Raw genomic sequence first — 14,280 nt, 5'->3', positions numbered from 1 at the left:
TAGCTTCTAGTTTATCATTACTGCTGGCTCTCCTTGCACTTGCTTCATCAAATGCAAAACTCGAAGAATTTTTTGAAAACTTCTTTGTCTCATAAATTTGTACGAGATCAGTTATCTCTTTGGTCCATAAGTCAAACATTGATCTTCGCAAGGTCATAAGCAATGAGAATGCCCAAACCACTGAATTTAAAAATTTTTTTCATCACTATGGCCTTCCAACACCTTTGTATACGAACCTGCCTGCAATATTCATTCACTTATGAACTTTACCAAATCAAATTTGGCATACAGATTTACAAAAAAATGAAAGAATATGATCATATGCCCCATTAGCATAACAGTATGGGCCAAGTTCTTGTTGTAAAACATTGCATATGATTAAGTCCTTCCTGTTGAATGACTAACTGGATGAAAATACCTTATTTCCTTTTTGTTCTTGAAATACATTGTTCACTAGCCAATTCTTGAATTTGAGAAAATCCTTGTCATATTTTTTTTCATCTAAAGATCCATAGTCTAAATTTTGCTTGCGATCAGTTTCACCATCTTCATTGCAGTGTGGAGTGCTGCTATTTGTCTTTTTGCGTTCATCTCAGACATCTAGTTGTGAAATGTCTTCCTGTGTCAAGTTTTCTTCTCGTTGCCTTTATGGACAGAAAAACTTAACACTCTGAATTCTCAATTGTGTTCAGTGAAAACTAAAAGCAGAACCCAAAGATAATGTTGCCAGTCTTTTATACCTTATTGAAAGATGATGCAATACTTTGGACGATGAAATAAGAAAAAAGGATAATGCAATAGTGTTGGTTTATTTCACTTTTGCATCATCCTTTTCAGTGATTTAATTATTCTTCCTTTTTTCTTATTAGTCTTTTTTTCTAAAACGTAGTTGTAAATAAGCCAAGATACAGAAAAAAATAAGACCACTAAGTACCTTACACGTACAAATGATTGCAATGGACCATAGTTACACGATACAATAAGTTTTATTGTATTTTTAAGAATAAGCATAATTTCTCTTTGTTCTTTGCAAGACTCTGGGGTGGGGGAAAGGAAATTAAGAAACAACAGCCTCCCAAATAGTAAGGAATTGTCCAAGAAAGAAAAAAACTAGAATTGGCATCCAGTAGACCTAAAGTTATACCAAGGACTGAGCTGACTAGAAATAACTACTACTGTATTAATGAAACTTTTATTGTGGAATGAGCTGGAATGGAAACAATCCTTAATTAGTTTTAGCTATTCTTTACTACATTTATGTCTTTCTGTCCAGACCTTCCCCTTATCTGTGCAGCTTGGACAGAAAGGCTAGCTTAACTTCTTTTTGACTAAGGTAGGTGCTTTCTCCTTTATGTTCATTTTGTTTGCAGAAGCCCCACTTTATCTTGCAACCTCTTTTCTCTGTCAAAGCCTTGAACTGTTGGCTATTGAAGTGAAGTGCATCTCTGATGATCACAGAGCCCTGCCAGCGTCCCAGTTGGGAAGAATCTTTGAGAGGTGTGTATGCCAAGCACGATATCATTGTGTGCAGGCATTGCAGGAGTCTGCCAAGCCTAGGGGTAGGCTGCCAGTACAAATGCCACGTTGACATGACATTTACAAGCTTAGGACTGGCAGTGGAACACCCTTCAGCTACTTCATTTAGGATGGCAGTAACCGGGCCAATTTTTCATTTTCAAACTCAGAAATCACAATCAGTAAGTAATACTTCATATGGAATTTGAAACTATCACTGCTGCTTTTTCTAAGAGGTGATGAATCCTGTTAGCCTGTTCCTGGGGTGCAGGATAAATCATAATGGTTAAGAATGCAGACTGTGGGGTGAAATCTGGATTTGATTGAGGGCTCTATCACTTAATGTGTGACCCTGAGCCCACTTACTGAATCAACTTTAAGTCTCAATTTTCCATCTACAAAATAGGGAAAATACCTTTCCCCCATCCACTGTTGGATGGATTAAATATATTTAAAAGTGTAAGTACTTTTCCCAGTGCCTACCCAATGGTACATGTTCAATAAATGTGTGTTTTTCACATTCTTCGCAAGGTCATGAGAATTCAGGCTTTCAGCTGTTCTTGTATTTCAGTAATGAGAGGATATCTTATAACCTGCCAGGGTCGTGTCACAACATGAGCTTGTGTGCAGACTCTCTCTTTGACTTAGGCATTGCTGGAACAGTTTTCTTCACCTCTCCAGGAACACTTAGAGCTGGAGTCAGGGTCATTTGAGCATTTAACATCTCTGTAGTTTCTTAGAGACAGAAACCATTTGGGTGTTATGAATTCATTTCCATAATAGCATTCTATCCCTTGAACTGGATCTTTTCTGTGGCGTATTCTAATGCAAAGCAAAGACCTAGAGCTATTCTGAAGGACATGCTGTGGCTTCTTGGGGAAGCCACACCACATCTTGTTGGTGTGAGCAACAAGGTACTTGGTCTTAATTTTTTTATGATGTCCTAGTAATAACAGATTTTAATGTTCTACTTTTGGAAAATATGGTTCTCAGTTTATTTCCTTTCATCATTATTTATTTATTTATTTATTTTAGAACTGGGGTGTAGGCCAGAGGTGTGGGAGCTGTGAAAGGATCACCAGAGTGGGGAGCAGAACCGGAAGATATACTGAAATACACTGCTGAGGGGAGCAGTGGGCGAGAGAGGCGATGTCTGCAGTGCCATGTGGGTCAGCTCCCTGGCTGGGGATTGAATCCTGCTGCAGTGGCTGGTGATAGCTTGATAGTGCTGAGACTTTAACCCCTGTGATACCAGGGAGGCCCTCCTTTAGTCACTTTTAATACCAATGGCAAATGCTCTCAAGTATCAATTTGTATTTTGGGGTTTTTGTTTTGTTTTTTTTTGCCTTTGTTTTTCAGATCTTCAAAGCTGCTGCGGGCATTCTACGTGCCCTTCCTGTCAGATCAATATACAGTGTACGCAAACTACACCATCCTCAAACCTCGGAAAGCAAAGCAACTCAGGAAGAAAAGTGGAGGTTAGCAGCACGCCTGTGGCCCCAAAAGACAACCATCCCGTTCACTAGTGATTCGAAGGACCTGGCTCCTTCCAGGTCATCACTTGTAACGCTTGTAATAAAGACCTTCTGACACAAGTACTGGAATCTGGGTGCTTTGGGCAGGTCAAGTCAGTCATGTTCAGCTTTGCCTGTGTTTCTATTCTGCATGTCAACTTTTCACAGGTAGGCAGAGAACGACCCTAAAGTCTGGTAGATATATTGCTCCAAATCTCATTGTTTTTCTTCTGTTCAATTACTTACTAGAGCAGAGAAGAGCAGAACCAACTTACAGGAAGAATTGAAACTCCTTCTGGACGGCTGTGTTAAGCTGTTCTCCACACTATGGCCTGTCATCCGAGAATTAGCAAGTCTCTCTTGGGCCATGTGGTCTTCTCCACCAAAGCTCTTCGACAGCTCCTAGCAGACCTTCTTGTTGAAATCCTAGTGCTGAAAATGAACACACCCTAATTGCCAACCTACATGTTCTTTTCACCTCCAACAAGACTAAGCTACACTAAAGTAAAGTACTTCACAAGACTAGGACCCTGTCCTGGAGCTATCTCAGGAAAAAGGCAACCATTTGAGGAATTGTGACTGAATCCATGATATAGGATGTCTCATTTTCATTTTATTTATTGTATTGTACAACAAAATGTAACTCTATGGGGTTGGTTTTTTTTTTTAAGCTTTAGCATGCTATTTCTTGAGTTCAAGACTTCTCTATGTAAAGGTAATAACAAACCATACTATACCTGTAAAGGACACATTTGGAGAAAATTCATTCTATCAATTGATAGGTTTGGATAATATCAGATTTTTAAGCAATGAATTCAGAGGCCATTTCTGAGGAAATTAAAAATCCCCCCCCCCAGTTTTTTAAACAACCCAATATATATTTATAGCACCTATTTTTGAGTTCTGTATTCAAAGCATATCCTGCATGAAGTGCTTCTGATCAAATAAGTCGTGATAAGGACCAATTAAAATGTAGAAAGTACATACTATTTCTCCACCTTTACATACAGTATTTCATAGTTTACAAGACACTTTGTCATGATCTCATCTGATCCTCACAGTCACAATGTGAAGTAGACAAGGGAGGTGGGCTTCCCCCCATTTTACAAATGAGGACACTGAGACTAAGGAGAGAGGTGAAGAGATTTGTCCCAGCTCACACAGCCAGTGGGTATCAGCAGTGGGTCTGGACCCAGGTTGCTGCTCTCCCCTCTAGCATTCTCTCTTTCTTCCTCACTCGACTCTGAAAACAGTACCTGAAAGAGTGATGAGGTTGGCCTGACACCTGGCTGGTAATGTAATTTTTATTTTAAGGAAGACGCTTTTTCTGTATTTCTTGGAGTTATTTGAAGCTTTTAGCCTCTGTTGGTCAGATTGTCACACCAGTGTCTGCGATGCAGCCTGGCCTATGGCAAGAACAGAGTGCTTATGTTGGAAAGTTACACTTCCTTATAGCCATACAGGATCCAGAATCAGTACCATTCCTAGAGTCAACCTGGGGTTACATTATAGGTGCCTTATTTCCCTAAGTGTAATTGTGTCCAGTATCTGCAAATAGGATGGCTCTATTTTCCATCTTTCGTTTTATAAAGAGAAGGACTTTTCAAAAGAAACTGATCCCAAGAAGGGAGAAAAGACAAGATAAGGGAAGAAATGGCTAATTACCATATAAAAACTCTTATTTTGGGATCCCATCCAAAGGAATTCTGGGATGGACCTGAAACCCTGGAGAGGCAATAGTTCTGGACAGTATAGCATGATAGCTGGAGAGGAAATAGACTGGCAACCCACGTGCTGTTTTGAAGATCACTGATATTTAATTCTCAGCACTTGATTCTGGTTTTCTGAGAATATAGGCATGCATGGTCAGACTACAGGATAGGATGGAGAGTTTTCAGTAAAAAATCTTGCCATAGAGCCTCCCTGGTGGCGCAAGAGGTTAAGTCTCAGCACTATTAAGCTACTGTCAGCCACTGCAGCACAAGTTCAATCCCTGGGCAGGGAGCTGACCCACATGGCACAGCAGACCTCTCCTGTCTCACCTACTGCTCCCCTCAGCAGTGTATTTCAGTAGATCTACCTGTTCTCTTCCCCACTCTGTCTCTGATGGATCCTCTCACCCCTACATCTTCAGCCTACAGCCCAGCTCTTGTATGCATAAATAAATTAAATAAATCTTAAAAAAAAAAATCTTGCCATCCCTGCAAGTCCAATAGTGTATGTCCCTCACAATGGCAAATACCCTCTGCTTTTTGCAGAAATAAGAGAGTGCAGAAATAGAGCTCCATGGTGGATGACTATCAAATCCACTACTCTGATCTTTGTTACCTATCTATGCTAATTAGTTTTACCATCTTGAGTATTAAAAAGGGAAAAGCCTTCTGAGCAAGAATTTCTTGTACTATAGCATAAAAAAAGGTGTTAGGTCTAGACATTCCTTGGAAATAGCAGTTCCTATCCCTTTTAAAACCTGATTTTGGTTTTTTCTGTTCCACGTATACCTTTAGAGAGCACAATCAATTGCAAAACACTGTGCCAAATACTATAGGGATGTGTGTGTGTGTGTGTGTGTGTGTGTGTATTTAGGTATTGTGAAAAATGGTCTGTGAAGGTATTTTTCATGTGATACTACACAAACACATTTGAAAACCTCCACCTCAGCAGTGCGGGGAAGTTACATTTTCCTGGGAAAAGGAGTTTCAAAACACCTGGTCAAAGTGGCTTTTCTCTTCCAGAGAGTCACTGTTCAGCCTGGGTCACTGCTCTGCTCACTGTAAGGTTCAAGTGTCTGAGGTCCTTATTTCCTGATAGACTCTTGGGTATCGAGCAATGAAGATTATTCGTAATAGCCTTTGATTATAGATCTGAGTGAGAGAGTGGTGGGTGTACTTGGCAATTTCTGGGCTCGCTGATCAGATCTTCAGCAGCCTTGTCTGAGCCCCAGGTTGTAGGACAGAGTCCCATTACTGAACCAGACTGTGATAGATATCCATTATCAAAGTTTTCTGGCATCTGTTAGGTGCCATCTGATAAAGTCATTACTGCTTTGAATCACAAAATTGGAGCCCAGACACCATACTCTTTATTGCTGAACTCAAGTTCAGAAACAGACCCTTTGTTTTAGACCAAGGTGGTTCTTCATCCCAAGCATTTATTTGGGCCATTCCCCCGTAGTTTGGAGTTCTGGGAAAGAACCTTGAAAACTTTATTGATTCTGCACCTTTAGATCTGGAGCGACCATTTGGGCTAAGCCCCAGTGGGCAATTCTTTATTGTGGTTTGCATTTCCTGGGATTTATTGAAGTAAGAATTGACTGTGATTGTGCTGTCTTCTAGCCAGTGTCATGCAGCTCTGCTTTTTATTTGGTTAATTAATTTTCTCTGAAATGGGGAAAAGAGACTCAATTTAATCTCTGCCTCCACAGACATATTAAAGTTCATGTGTTAATTCATTTTTATACTTCTACATCAAATGCCTTGGGCAAATGGATAAATGGACGTGTGCTCAGCTTTAATTTTTGTGCAACAGAAAGGTCAGAATTCTCGTATGGATTTCAGTGGCCCTCTGGGTGTTTCTTAAATCTAAATGAATGTTGCCTTTAATTTTCCCTGTTTTTATGGGCATGTGGTTCATGCACATGAAATCAGGAAGCATTATAGTTGAAGTAAGAGTGTTGTCCAGTTCCTTTGTCTTCCTGAGCCTTGTACTTTATCTCATGTCAGTGTTTACATTACAAACATACTGTATTTTCTGTGAAAGAAAAAGTTAAATAAATCTTGGCGGTTTGATTTTCCTTTTCTTAAAGTGACACCTTCTTTTGCTTTTAAACATTTGGTGGAAACTGGAGGAGCTCAACTCCTCCCATCATCCCCAGTCTGTTCAGTATACAGACCTGCCTTCCACAGGCCAAAGAGATCAGAAGAATGTTTATTCTGGAAACTCAAGGACAGCAACTTTAGAAAATCCAGCGTGAGTTTTATTTTACTTGCAGAAAATTAAGCACCAGTAGGAATTAATCAGTGTGTCCACGTTGTGCCTGGGAGTTTCTGGATCCACCTTATGTTCTTGGATTAAGAATCTGTGGGTGTAAGAGTCTAATATTCATAAATATGAATAGTCCTACCAACTACGTGCCCTGCCAGGAAAAGAAATCTCAACTGCAAGATGACTTTGTAGTGATACATTCAATTCAATAATATCAAGTAGTGAGTGATTTTGAAAGCGTTCGGAAAGCTGTCTTGGTTCTCTTGAGCAGTGGAGTTCCGCAGAGATCTGATGTTGAAACAGATTAATAAATTTGATAAATGAAATGAGGGAAATTCAGATAAGGAATATGAGATTACAGAATTGTAGTGACATGGACATCTGGGCATTCCTCTTGTAGCTTCTTAGAACTAGGTTGTGTGAAAAATAAGCAGCCTTTAAACTACTGAATATGAGCCTTTAAAAAAATTTTAGGTGCCGGGCCTCCCCGGTGGCGCAGCGATTGAGCGCTGGGTTGCGAAGCTGCCTGCAGCCTCTGCAGCGCCGGTTCGATCCCCGGCTGCTCCCCGGCCACCTGAGGAGGGTCCCACATGGCGCGCAGACCTCTCCTGCCGCCCGCTGCTCCCCTCAGCAGTGTTCTTCGGTCCTTCTGCCTGCTCTGCTCCCCGCTCTGACTCCGGTGAATTCTCTCACCCTCCCGCGCTTCTGACTGTACCCAGTGCTTGTATAAATAAATAAATAAATCTTTAAAAAAAAAAAAAATTTAGGTGCCTCCCCTGGTGGCGCAGCGGTTGAGCGCTGGGCTGCGAAGCTGCCCGCAGGCTCTGCAGCGCCGGTTCGATCCCCGGCCACCCCACTGGTGAGGGTCCCACATGGCACAACAGACCTCTCCTGCCGTGCCCGCTGCTCCCCTCAGCAGTGTATTTCGACAATCTGCCTGTTCTATTTCCCACTCTGGCTCTGGTGAATTCTCTCGCCCTCCCGCGCTTCTGACTGTACCCAGTGCTTGTATAAATAAATAAATAAATCTTAAAAAAAAATTTTTTTTAAGCAAATATTAAGGTATCTGCATGAAGTACCTTAAAGTACTAGGGTTTTTTTTGTTTGTTTGTTTGTTTGGCTTGGGCTTTACTTCTAGTTTCTGGGTTTGTCATTTCATACCTGGAGATAAAAAGTATAAACCAAAATGGGGCCTCCCTGGTGGTGCAAGGGGTTAAGACACAGCACTATGAAGCAATCTGCAGCCACTGCAGCACAAGTTCCAAAGGCCCACATGGCACAGCAGACCTCTCCTGCCCTGCCCGCTGCTCCCCTCAGCATTGTATTTCAGTCAATTAGCCTGTTCTGTTCCCCACTCTGTCTCTGGTGAATCCTCTCACCCCCGCATCTCTGGCCTGCACCCCAGCTCTTGTATGCATGAATAAATAAAATCATAAAAAAAAGTATAAACAAAAGTGATTCTTGATGGTTCCAATAGCCAAAAGTTTATGTGAATTAAGGCAAACTTCTGATAAGGTATTTTCATCAGCCTGTTTCTGTGGGTTCCTGCCAATACTGCTTTATGAGGGTTCTGTTTGACCTTGATTTGCCTGCAGAACCAGCATTTGGCAATTCGGGCCTTTGGCCTGTAATTTGTCATTTTAACTCTCAGGTCCTAAGTTGCCAAGTGAGAAGGGTGTGCTTCTTGATCTGTTTGCTGGTTGCATCAGCAGCACCTGGCTCAATGCTGGAGAATGGGTAGCTGTAGAGCAGTGATTCTTAGTTCTCAGCAAAACTGTATGAGAGAAGCACTGGGGACCCTTTTAAAAACACTTCTATTGGATGAACCCCCATGAATTCAGACTTAGTGGCCTGTAAAAACTCCCTGGGTGACTTTGCTAATATCCACTGCTGTTGATATTAAAGGCTAGAAGGCAAATAGTTGCACCAAAGATCAAGGATAATTCAATCAGTAAAATATTTGGTGTCTTTTTCCAGTGATGACCCTGGCTACCCAGACCTCTGTTTAGGCCTCTTCCCTGCTCCAAACCCTTTTCTCTACTTTTTTCTAGCCTATGACATGACCCGTCCTATCCCCCATTCACTCTAGGTGCTGCTTTCTGGGAAACAATTAACTAATATGGTACAGAAGTACACTAATGGATGTTAATAATTTACTGTAGTTCTCTTTCCATAGAGCCTCTCATCTCAGTACATTTGAATTCCAACACATCTGGAGAGGAATGACTTATTTCAGATCCCTTTGAGTGCCTTTAAAAATTTTAATTAATTAAGTGGGATGAGAAAGTTTGAGCAGGTCGTTCCAAGCTTCAGAAAGAGTACCTGACCTTTAAATTCAGCCTTATTGCTTGGCATTGCTTCGCCTACTCAGATAACCTCTGAGACTGTCTTGAGTAAGAGAATGAAAAACTAAAAATGTGTGTGGGTATGAAGCCCTCTTGCTTAGGATGAGCAGGGAAGCCTGCTCTGTAATTTTTAGATACTTAGCAGTTTATTTGAGACAAGTACAATGAAGAGCTCCCCTTTGTTATTCTGCCACTGTTTTTCTGCAGCTTCGCTGGAGCTGCTGCTCCTCCCTCAGACATAAGAGCAAAGGTTAATCTTATTTTGAGAGAAGTGACCTGAAATATGTTCACTCAACCCACAAGAAAATACCCTGCATCATTCATGAGTTAGTCTTGCTTCTTTCTGGTTTCCCTGTTAATATGTCTCTAAGCCTTCCCAGGATTTCCTGTAATGTGCCCCCCACCCCCACCCCTATTTTTCCTTGCCAGTGAAATATTTGTGGGTCTATGTAGACTAGGAGGCTAGTGTTTTAATACTACATTATGAAAGAATCTGAATGACATTTTAAAAGCTCAGCCCTTTCTCCTTGCCTATAGCTGTATTCACTGTGATTACTCAAGATAATCCAAAACGAGCTTCAAACTTGTAATCTGCTGCCATGTTTTTTGTTGTGTTCTTGTTGCACTCCCAAGCATTTTTGAAAACTTGAAAACCTTGTCTGCTGTACCATCCTTCGTGTCCAGCAGAGGGCAGCCTATTCTCACTAAAAATTTCAGAGTTCTGTTTTTCTCCAGGAACTTAGTTTCAGCATTGACTTGTTTTCTTAGTGTCAAAATTCCAGTGTAATTTGAATTCTAAGTTGCATTTCTTTAGAATATGTGTTCCTACATTGCATTCTTATATTTCTATCATTGCAAAAATTTCTGGAGGAAAACCATGCCCATCACTTCTGCCCAATAGCGATTGCCTACAGGGTAGGTGACCCACAGGTCAAGTCTCAGATCATTTCAGTTTTGTTCGGCGTTACCTTGGTTGTACTTACAGGTAATAAAAGATATGTGTTCACTTAAGAGGGGAAAACAACTACTTTCAGAGGTAATTATCAGCCACTTGCTCATTGTCAAGATTTCAAACATGAGCAAACCACATCATATACAGTCTTAATTTTGCCTTTGCAACATCAAAGGCAAACCAAAGGGTATGTGAATCTTCAGGGTCTCACCCTTCCCTGCCATCAGATGCCAACATATTATTCACAGCACAGTTCAAGGAAAGGTAATGGCATTTAGCAGGGACCCAGCCCCAGTGAAGTGAAAGGCCTTAGAATACCTTTGATTGCTCCTCCCATAGGTCATGGGGTAAAAAGCAAACATTTGCAGAAGAAAGTGGAATTTGCATTTGAAAAGTCTGAGAACCGACAAGTTCAACTCTTTGATGTAGAAGGAGATTCCCTTCTTTTTTTTTTTTTAATTTTATTTTTATATTCCCCATACAATTGCAACCCCCTTATTTTGACCCCAATCCCTCCTTTCCCTGCGCCCCCAACCCCCATAGAGTGTCTCTGGTTCATAGTTGTTTGTTGATTTTGATTTTCACTTTCTTATAGTTATTCATTTTCCTGGTCCCTTATTTAAGTTTTCTAGATTCCTGCTATGAGTGAGACCATCCGGTATTTTTCTTTTTCTTTCTGGCTTATTTCGCTGAGCATGATTCCTTCCAGCGCCATCCATGTTGCTGCAAATTGCATGTATTTGAGATTCCCTTCTTATGTGTGTAATACCTGAGAGAGACTGGCGTTTGAGCTCAATCTTAGAGAGCGACCTGGGAAATACTTTGGGGCTTGGGTGGTTTTTTTTGTTTTTTTTGGTTTTTAATATTTATTGGTTTTTGATTTTTGTTTTTACACCCTCTAAATAGATTTGCTCTCTGGAGGAATCTTAGGTATATTAACTGATGTTTATCAAGCATTTGCTATATGTCAGGAATGTTTGGAATTGCTTCTTTCTCACACATTCCATACAACCTTAATGAAGTCAATCACTGTTACTATCCTCCTTTTAAAGATGGGGAAACAAATGTTCAGACATAGTAAATGCCTTGCCCAAGATAGAACGTTGCAGATCTGGGATTCAAAACCCAATCTAACTCTCTTCTTTTAAACATGACCTTAGACTCCCTATTTCATGACCTCTTCGAAGTTCACAGCCCTTAACTTCCTTTTTTGGATGTTATGTTGAAGTTAGATGGGAGAGATAAGAATGGGATCCAGGCATAGTTCTTACACTTTTTTTTTTTAAACACCTTCTTTATCTGCTTCAACTAACCATAGCTGAGAGATTGTCCTAATCAGCCTGCAGATAATACATTCAGTCTTTGTAGGGACTTTTCTAGAACACTGTGGGCCTGCAGCTAATTTTAATCACCCAGATCAGAAAGGGAGCTGATTTCCTTAAGTCCTAGAAGTGAGTGGAAATTCCCGTTTCTGATTACAGTCCCAGATGGATTTCTGCTGAGATGTGAGTAGTGCCCAGGGGGTCTCAGCACTAGTCCTTTCTTCCTCCTATGGCCTTCCTCCTAAAGGTACTCCTGGGCAGATGAGAAAAGGAAGTGAAAAAGAAGTCTACCTTCAAGGGACACCACAGGGAAAAGTTTTCAGGGAACCAAGAATATTTTAAGTAATCCTTGCTGTGGCTAAGTCAACCCTCTGTCTAGTTGAACCCTGGGGACAGTGTGCCTGGTTGCTGAAAAATATTGCCTATAATGAGTGGGTCTCATACAAGACATGGTGATAAGGGCTGACAAAAATAAGAGAGAGGGAGGAGATCTGGATTCTACCCTATGACACAGCAGGGCAGACAGGAAGAGGGAGCAGGAGGAAGCTGTTATTCACATCTTTGGATGCCACAGGGAAGCCCAGTGAGGGGGAGGCCGAGTCCAGTCATGGCATGGTCACCAAGAATCAAAAGCTTGGTTGGGGGCCTCCCTGATGGCTCAAGGGGTTAAGACGCAGCCTATGAAGCTATCCACAGCCACAGCAGCATGAGTTCAATCCCCCCCAGGGAGCTACCCACGTGGCACAGCAGACCTCTCCTGATTCTCACGCTGCTCCCCTCAGCAGTGTATTTCAGTAGATCTGCCTGTTCTGCTCCCTGCTCTGTCTCTGGTGAGTCCTCTCATACCCCCACACCTCTGGTCTGTACACCAGTTATGTATGCATAAATAAATCTTTAAAAAAAAAAGTTGGTTGGTTTGAATAGGTAACATTTTTGTGTTTCCTCCTTCACAAAGCCTAAAAAGAAGGAGGTAGCCCAGACTGGGGCCTGAAACAGAAAGAAGATGTTAGTGGAAAATAGGTGAAATTTGAAATCTGGAGTTTAGTAAATAGTAAAAAAGCCAACAAAGGGCAAGTGGATATGCTATACACTGCAAAATGTCCCTTCTGTTACTCTTCCCACCCAGATTCCTTCCCATAATCAACCAATGTGGTTGTTCTGGTTGTCCCTGCACACAGGTGTGCACACACAAGCCTTTTTACAAGATGGCAAGACTTACTGTTCACACCCGGTGGCGCAGCGGTTGACACAGCCTCTGCAGCGCCGGTTCGATTGCTGTTCCCACATGGTGCGCAGACCTCTCCTGCCGCCCGCTGCTCCCCTCAGCAGTGTACTGCTCCCTGCTCTGGCTCTGGTGAATTCTCTCACGCGCTCTGCTGTACCCAGTGCATGTATTAAATAAATTACATCTATAAAAAAAAATATTTTTAAGTTTAATTTAATATTACCTATTTAGGAGCCGTGTATCACTGCCATACATTTTCAGCTTAAATGTCACCCCTTAACCTCAATAACACTGTGTGCCCAGCCTTTCCCCCTTGACAAAGGGTTTTTGTCATGTGGACAGCAGCTGGCAAGAGAGCCAGGGGTTCTGTCCTAAGAACATTAGCTCCAGTCTGAGAACTCAAAGACTGAAAATGTTTGAGAAAACCCACCACACCTGTTTGATCTCCAGGTTGGTTGTAGCTTAAATCTACCCTTTGTAGTCAGAAAAGTGCTAATTCTGACTGTTCTTGGGGAATTCGGGGCCTGTTCTGTTTTCGTGTTGGCTGAGGCACCTGACTTGGCTCTTGGTAACAAATGCCCTAACTGCTAACATTGAACTCGTGCTTTCCATTTACACAAAACTTTGTGTTAGGGATCTTATTTCTCACTGTGAACCCAAGAGAGAAGTCTGGTAAAATTTGCTCCCGTATTACCAATAAGAGAACTTTCTGGAAGGTCAGGAGTCAGGTTTTTTTTTTTTTTCTGTAAATCACATATTCCTTTTATCCATTCACACTGGTCCTCTTTGTTGACAAAGCTGAATTGTCATGTTTCCTTACCTGTTTCTACTTCCTTAGTAGATAATGACTATAATCACTGATATTTGAAAGCTTACTTTTGTCATGCACTAATCTAGATGTATTATTTAATCTTAACAAACACATGAGGTAAGTTGGACAGCTTTCCTCCACGGATGCAGAAATCAGGATTCAGAGAGGGTAAGTAATTTGCCCAAAGTCACACAACTAATAATTGGTGGGGCTGAGAGGTTAGTCTAACTCTCCCTGACTCCAGAATATTCTCTTTTCACCATTGTATGTACTGCCCTGAATCAGAACAACTGTCCCATTTCTTTGATAACTCAAGAATTCAAGCAAAGTTTTGCACTGGAAAACTCTACTCTCTGTTTTTATGCATAGGAATAGGTAGGTCATGGCATGGAGGTAGGGAAGCAGGAAGCATTGATAATCCCTGATTGAGCTTTCACAGCTGCTTCAGAGGCACTGTATGACTCCAGGTGAAGTCTCTTTTTGTCAAATATTCCCAGTTATCAAAATGGGATAAGAATTTTGCCTCAGAGAAGAGAAAGAAAGTAAAAATACTGAGGTGAAGTTGAGGGGAAAATATTTGAGTCCCATAGAATGAAGATATTCTTTTTTTTT

The 14,280-nt window shown here is 41.3% G+C and overlaps 1 protein-coding gene across 3 annotated transcripts in view; it reads left to right on the top strand.

The window, feature by feature from the left end:
• The window catches only part of ALG9 (ALG9 alpha-1,2-mannosyltransferase), a 68,333-nt gene extending 64,004 nt beyond the window's left edge, over nucleotides 1-4,329 (top strand). Inside the window, exons 15-16 of one of the 3 annotated variants that reach the window (XM_037505245.2) lie at nucleotides 2,875-2,993; nucleotides 3,279-4,329. In XM_037505245.2, coding sequence (XP_037361142.1) covers nucleotides 2,875-2,993; nucleotides 3,279-3,316 — 157 coding nt within the window. In that variant the 3' untranslated portion in view covers nucleotides 3,317-4,329. Of the gene's footprint in view, nucleotides 1-1,273; nucleotides 1,407-2,874; nucleotides 3,108-3,278 lie in introns of those variants that run through there. The other 2 variants (XM_037505246.1, XM_037505247.2) reach the window with 2 other exon arrangements.
• The last annotated feature ends 9,951 nt before the right edge of the window (nucleotides 4,330-14,280 follow it).

Source organism: Talpa occidentalis, unplaced genomic scaffold, assembly GCF_014898055.3.
Source record: "Talpa occidentalis isolate TD23 unplaced genomic scaffold, MPIMG_talOcc4v2.1 talOcc4.12, whole genome shotgun sequence".
Lineage (NCBI taxonomy): Eukaryota > Metazoa > Chordata > Mammalia > Eulipotyphla > Talpidae > Talpa > Talpa occidentalis.
Note: the sequence above shows the minus strand (reverse complement) of the source record. Positions and strands in the feature narration are given on the sequence as shown.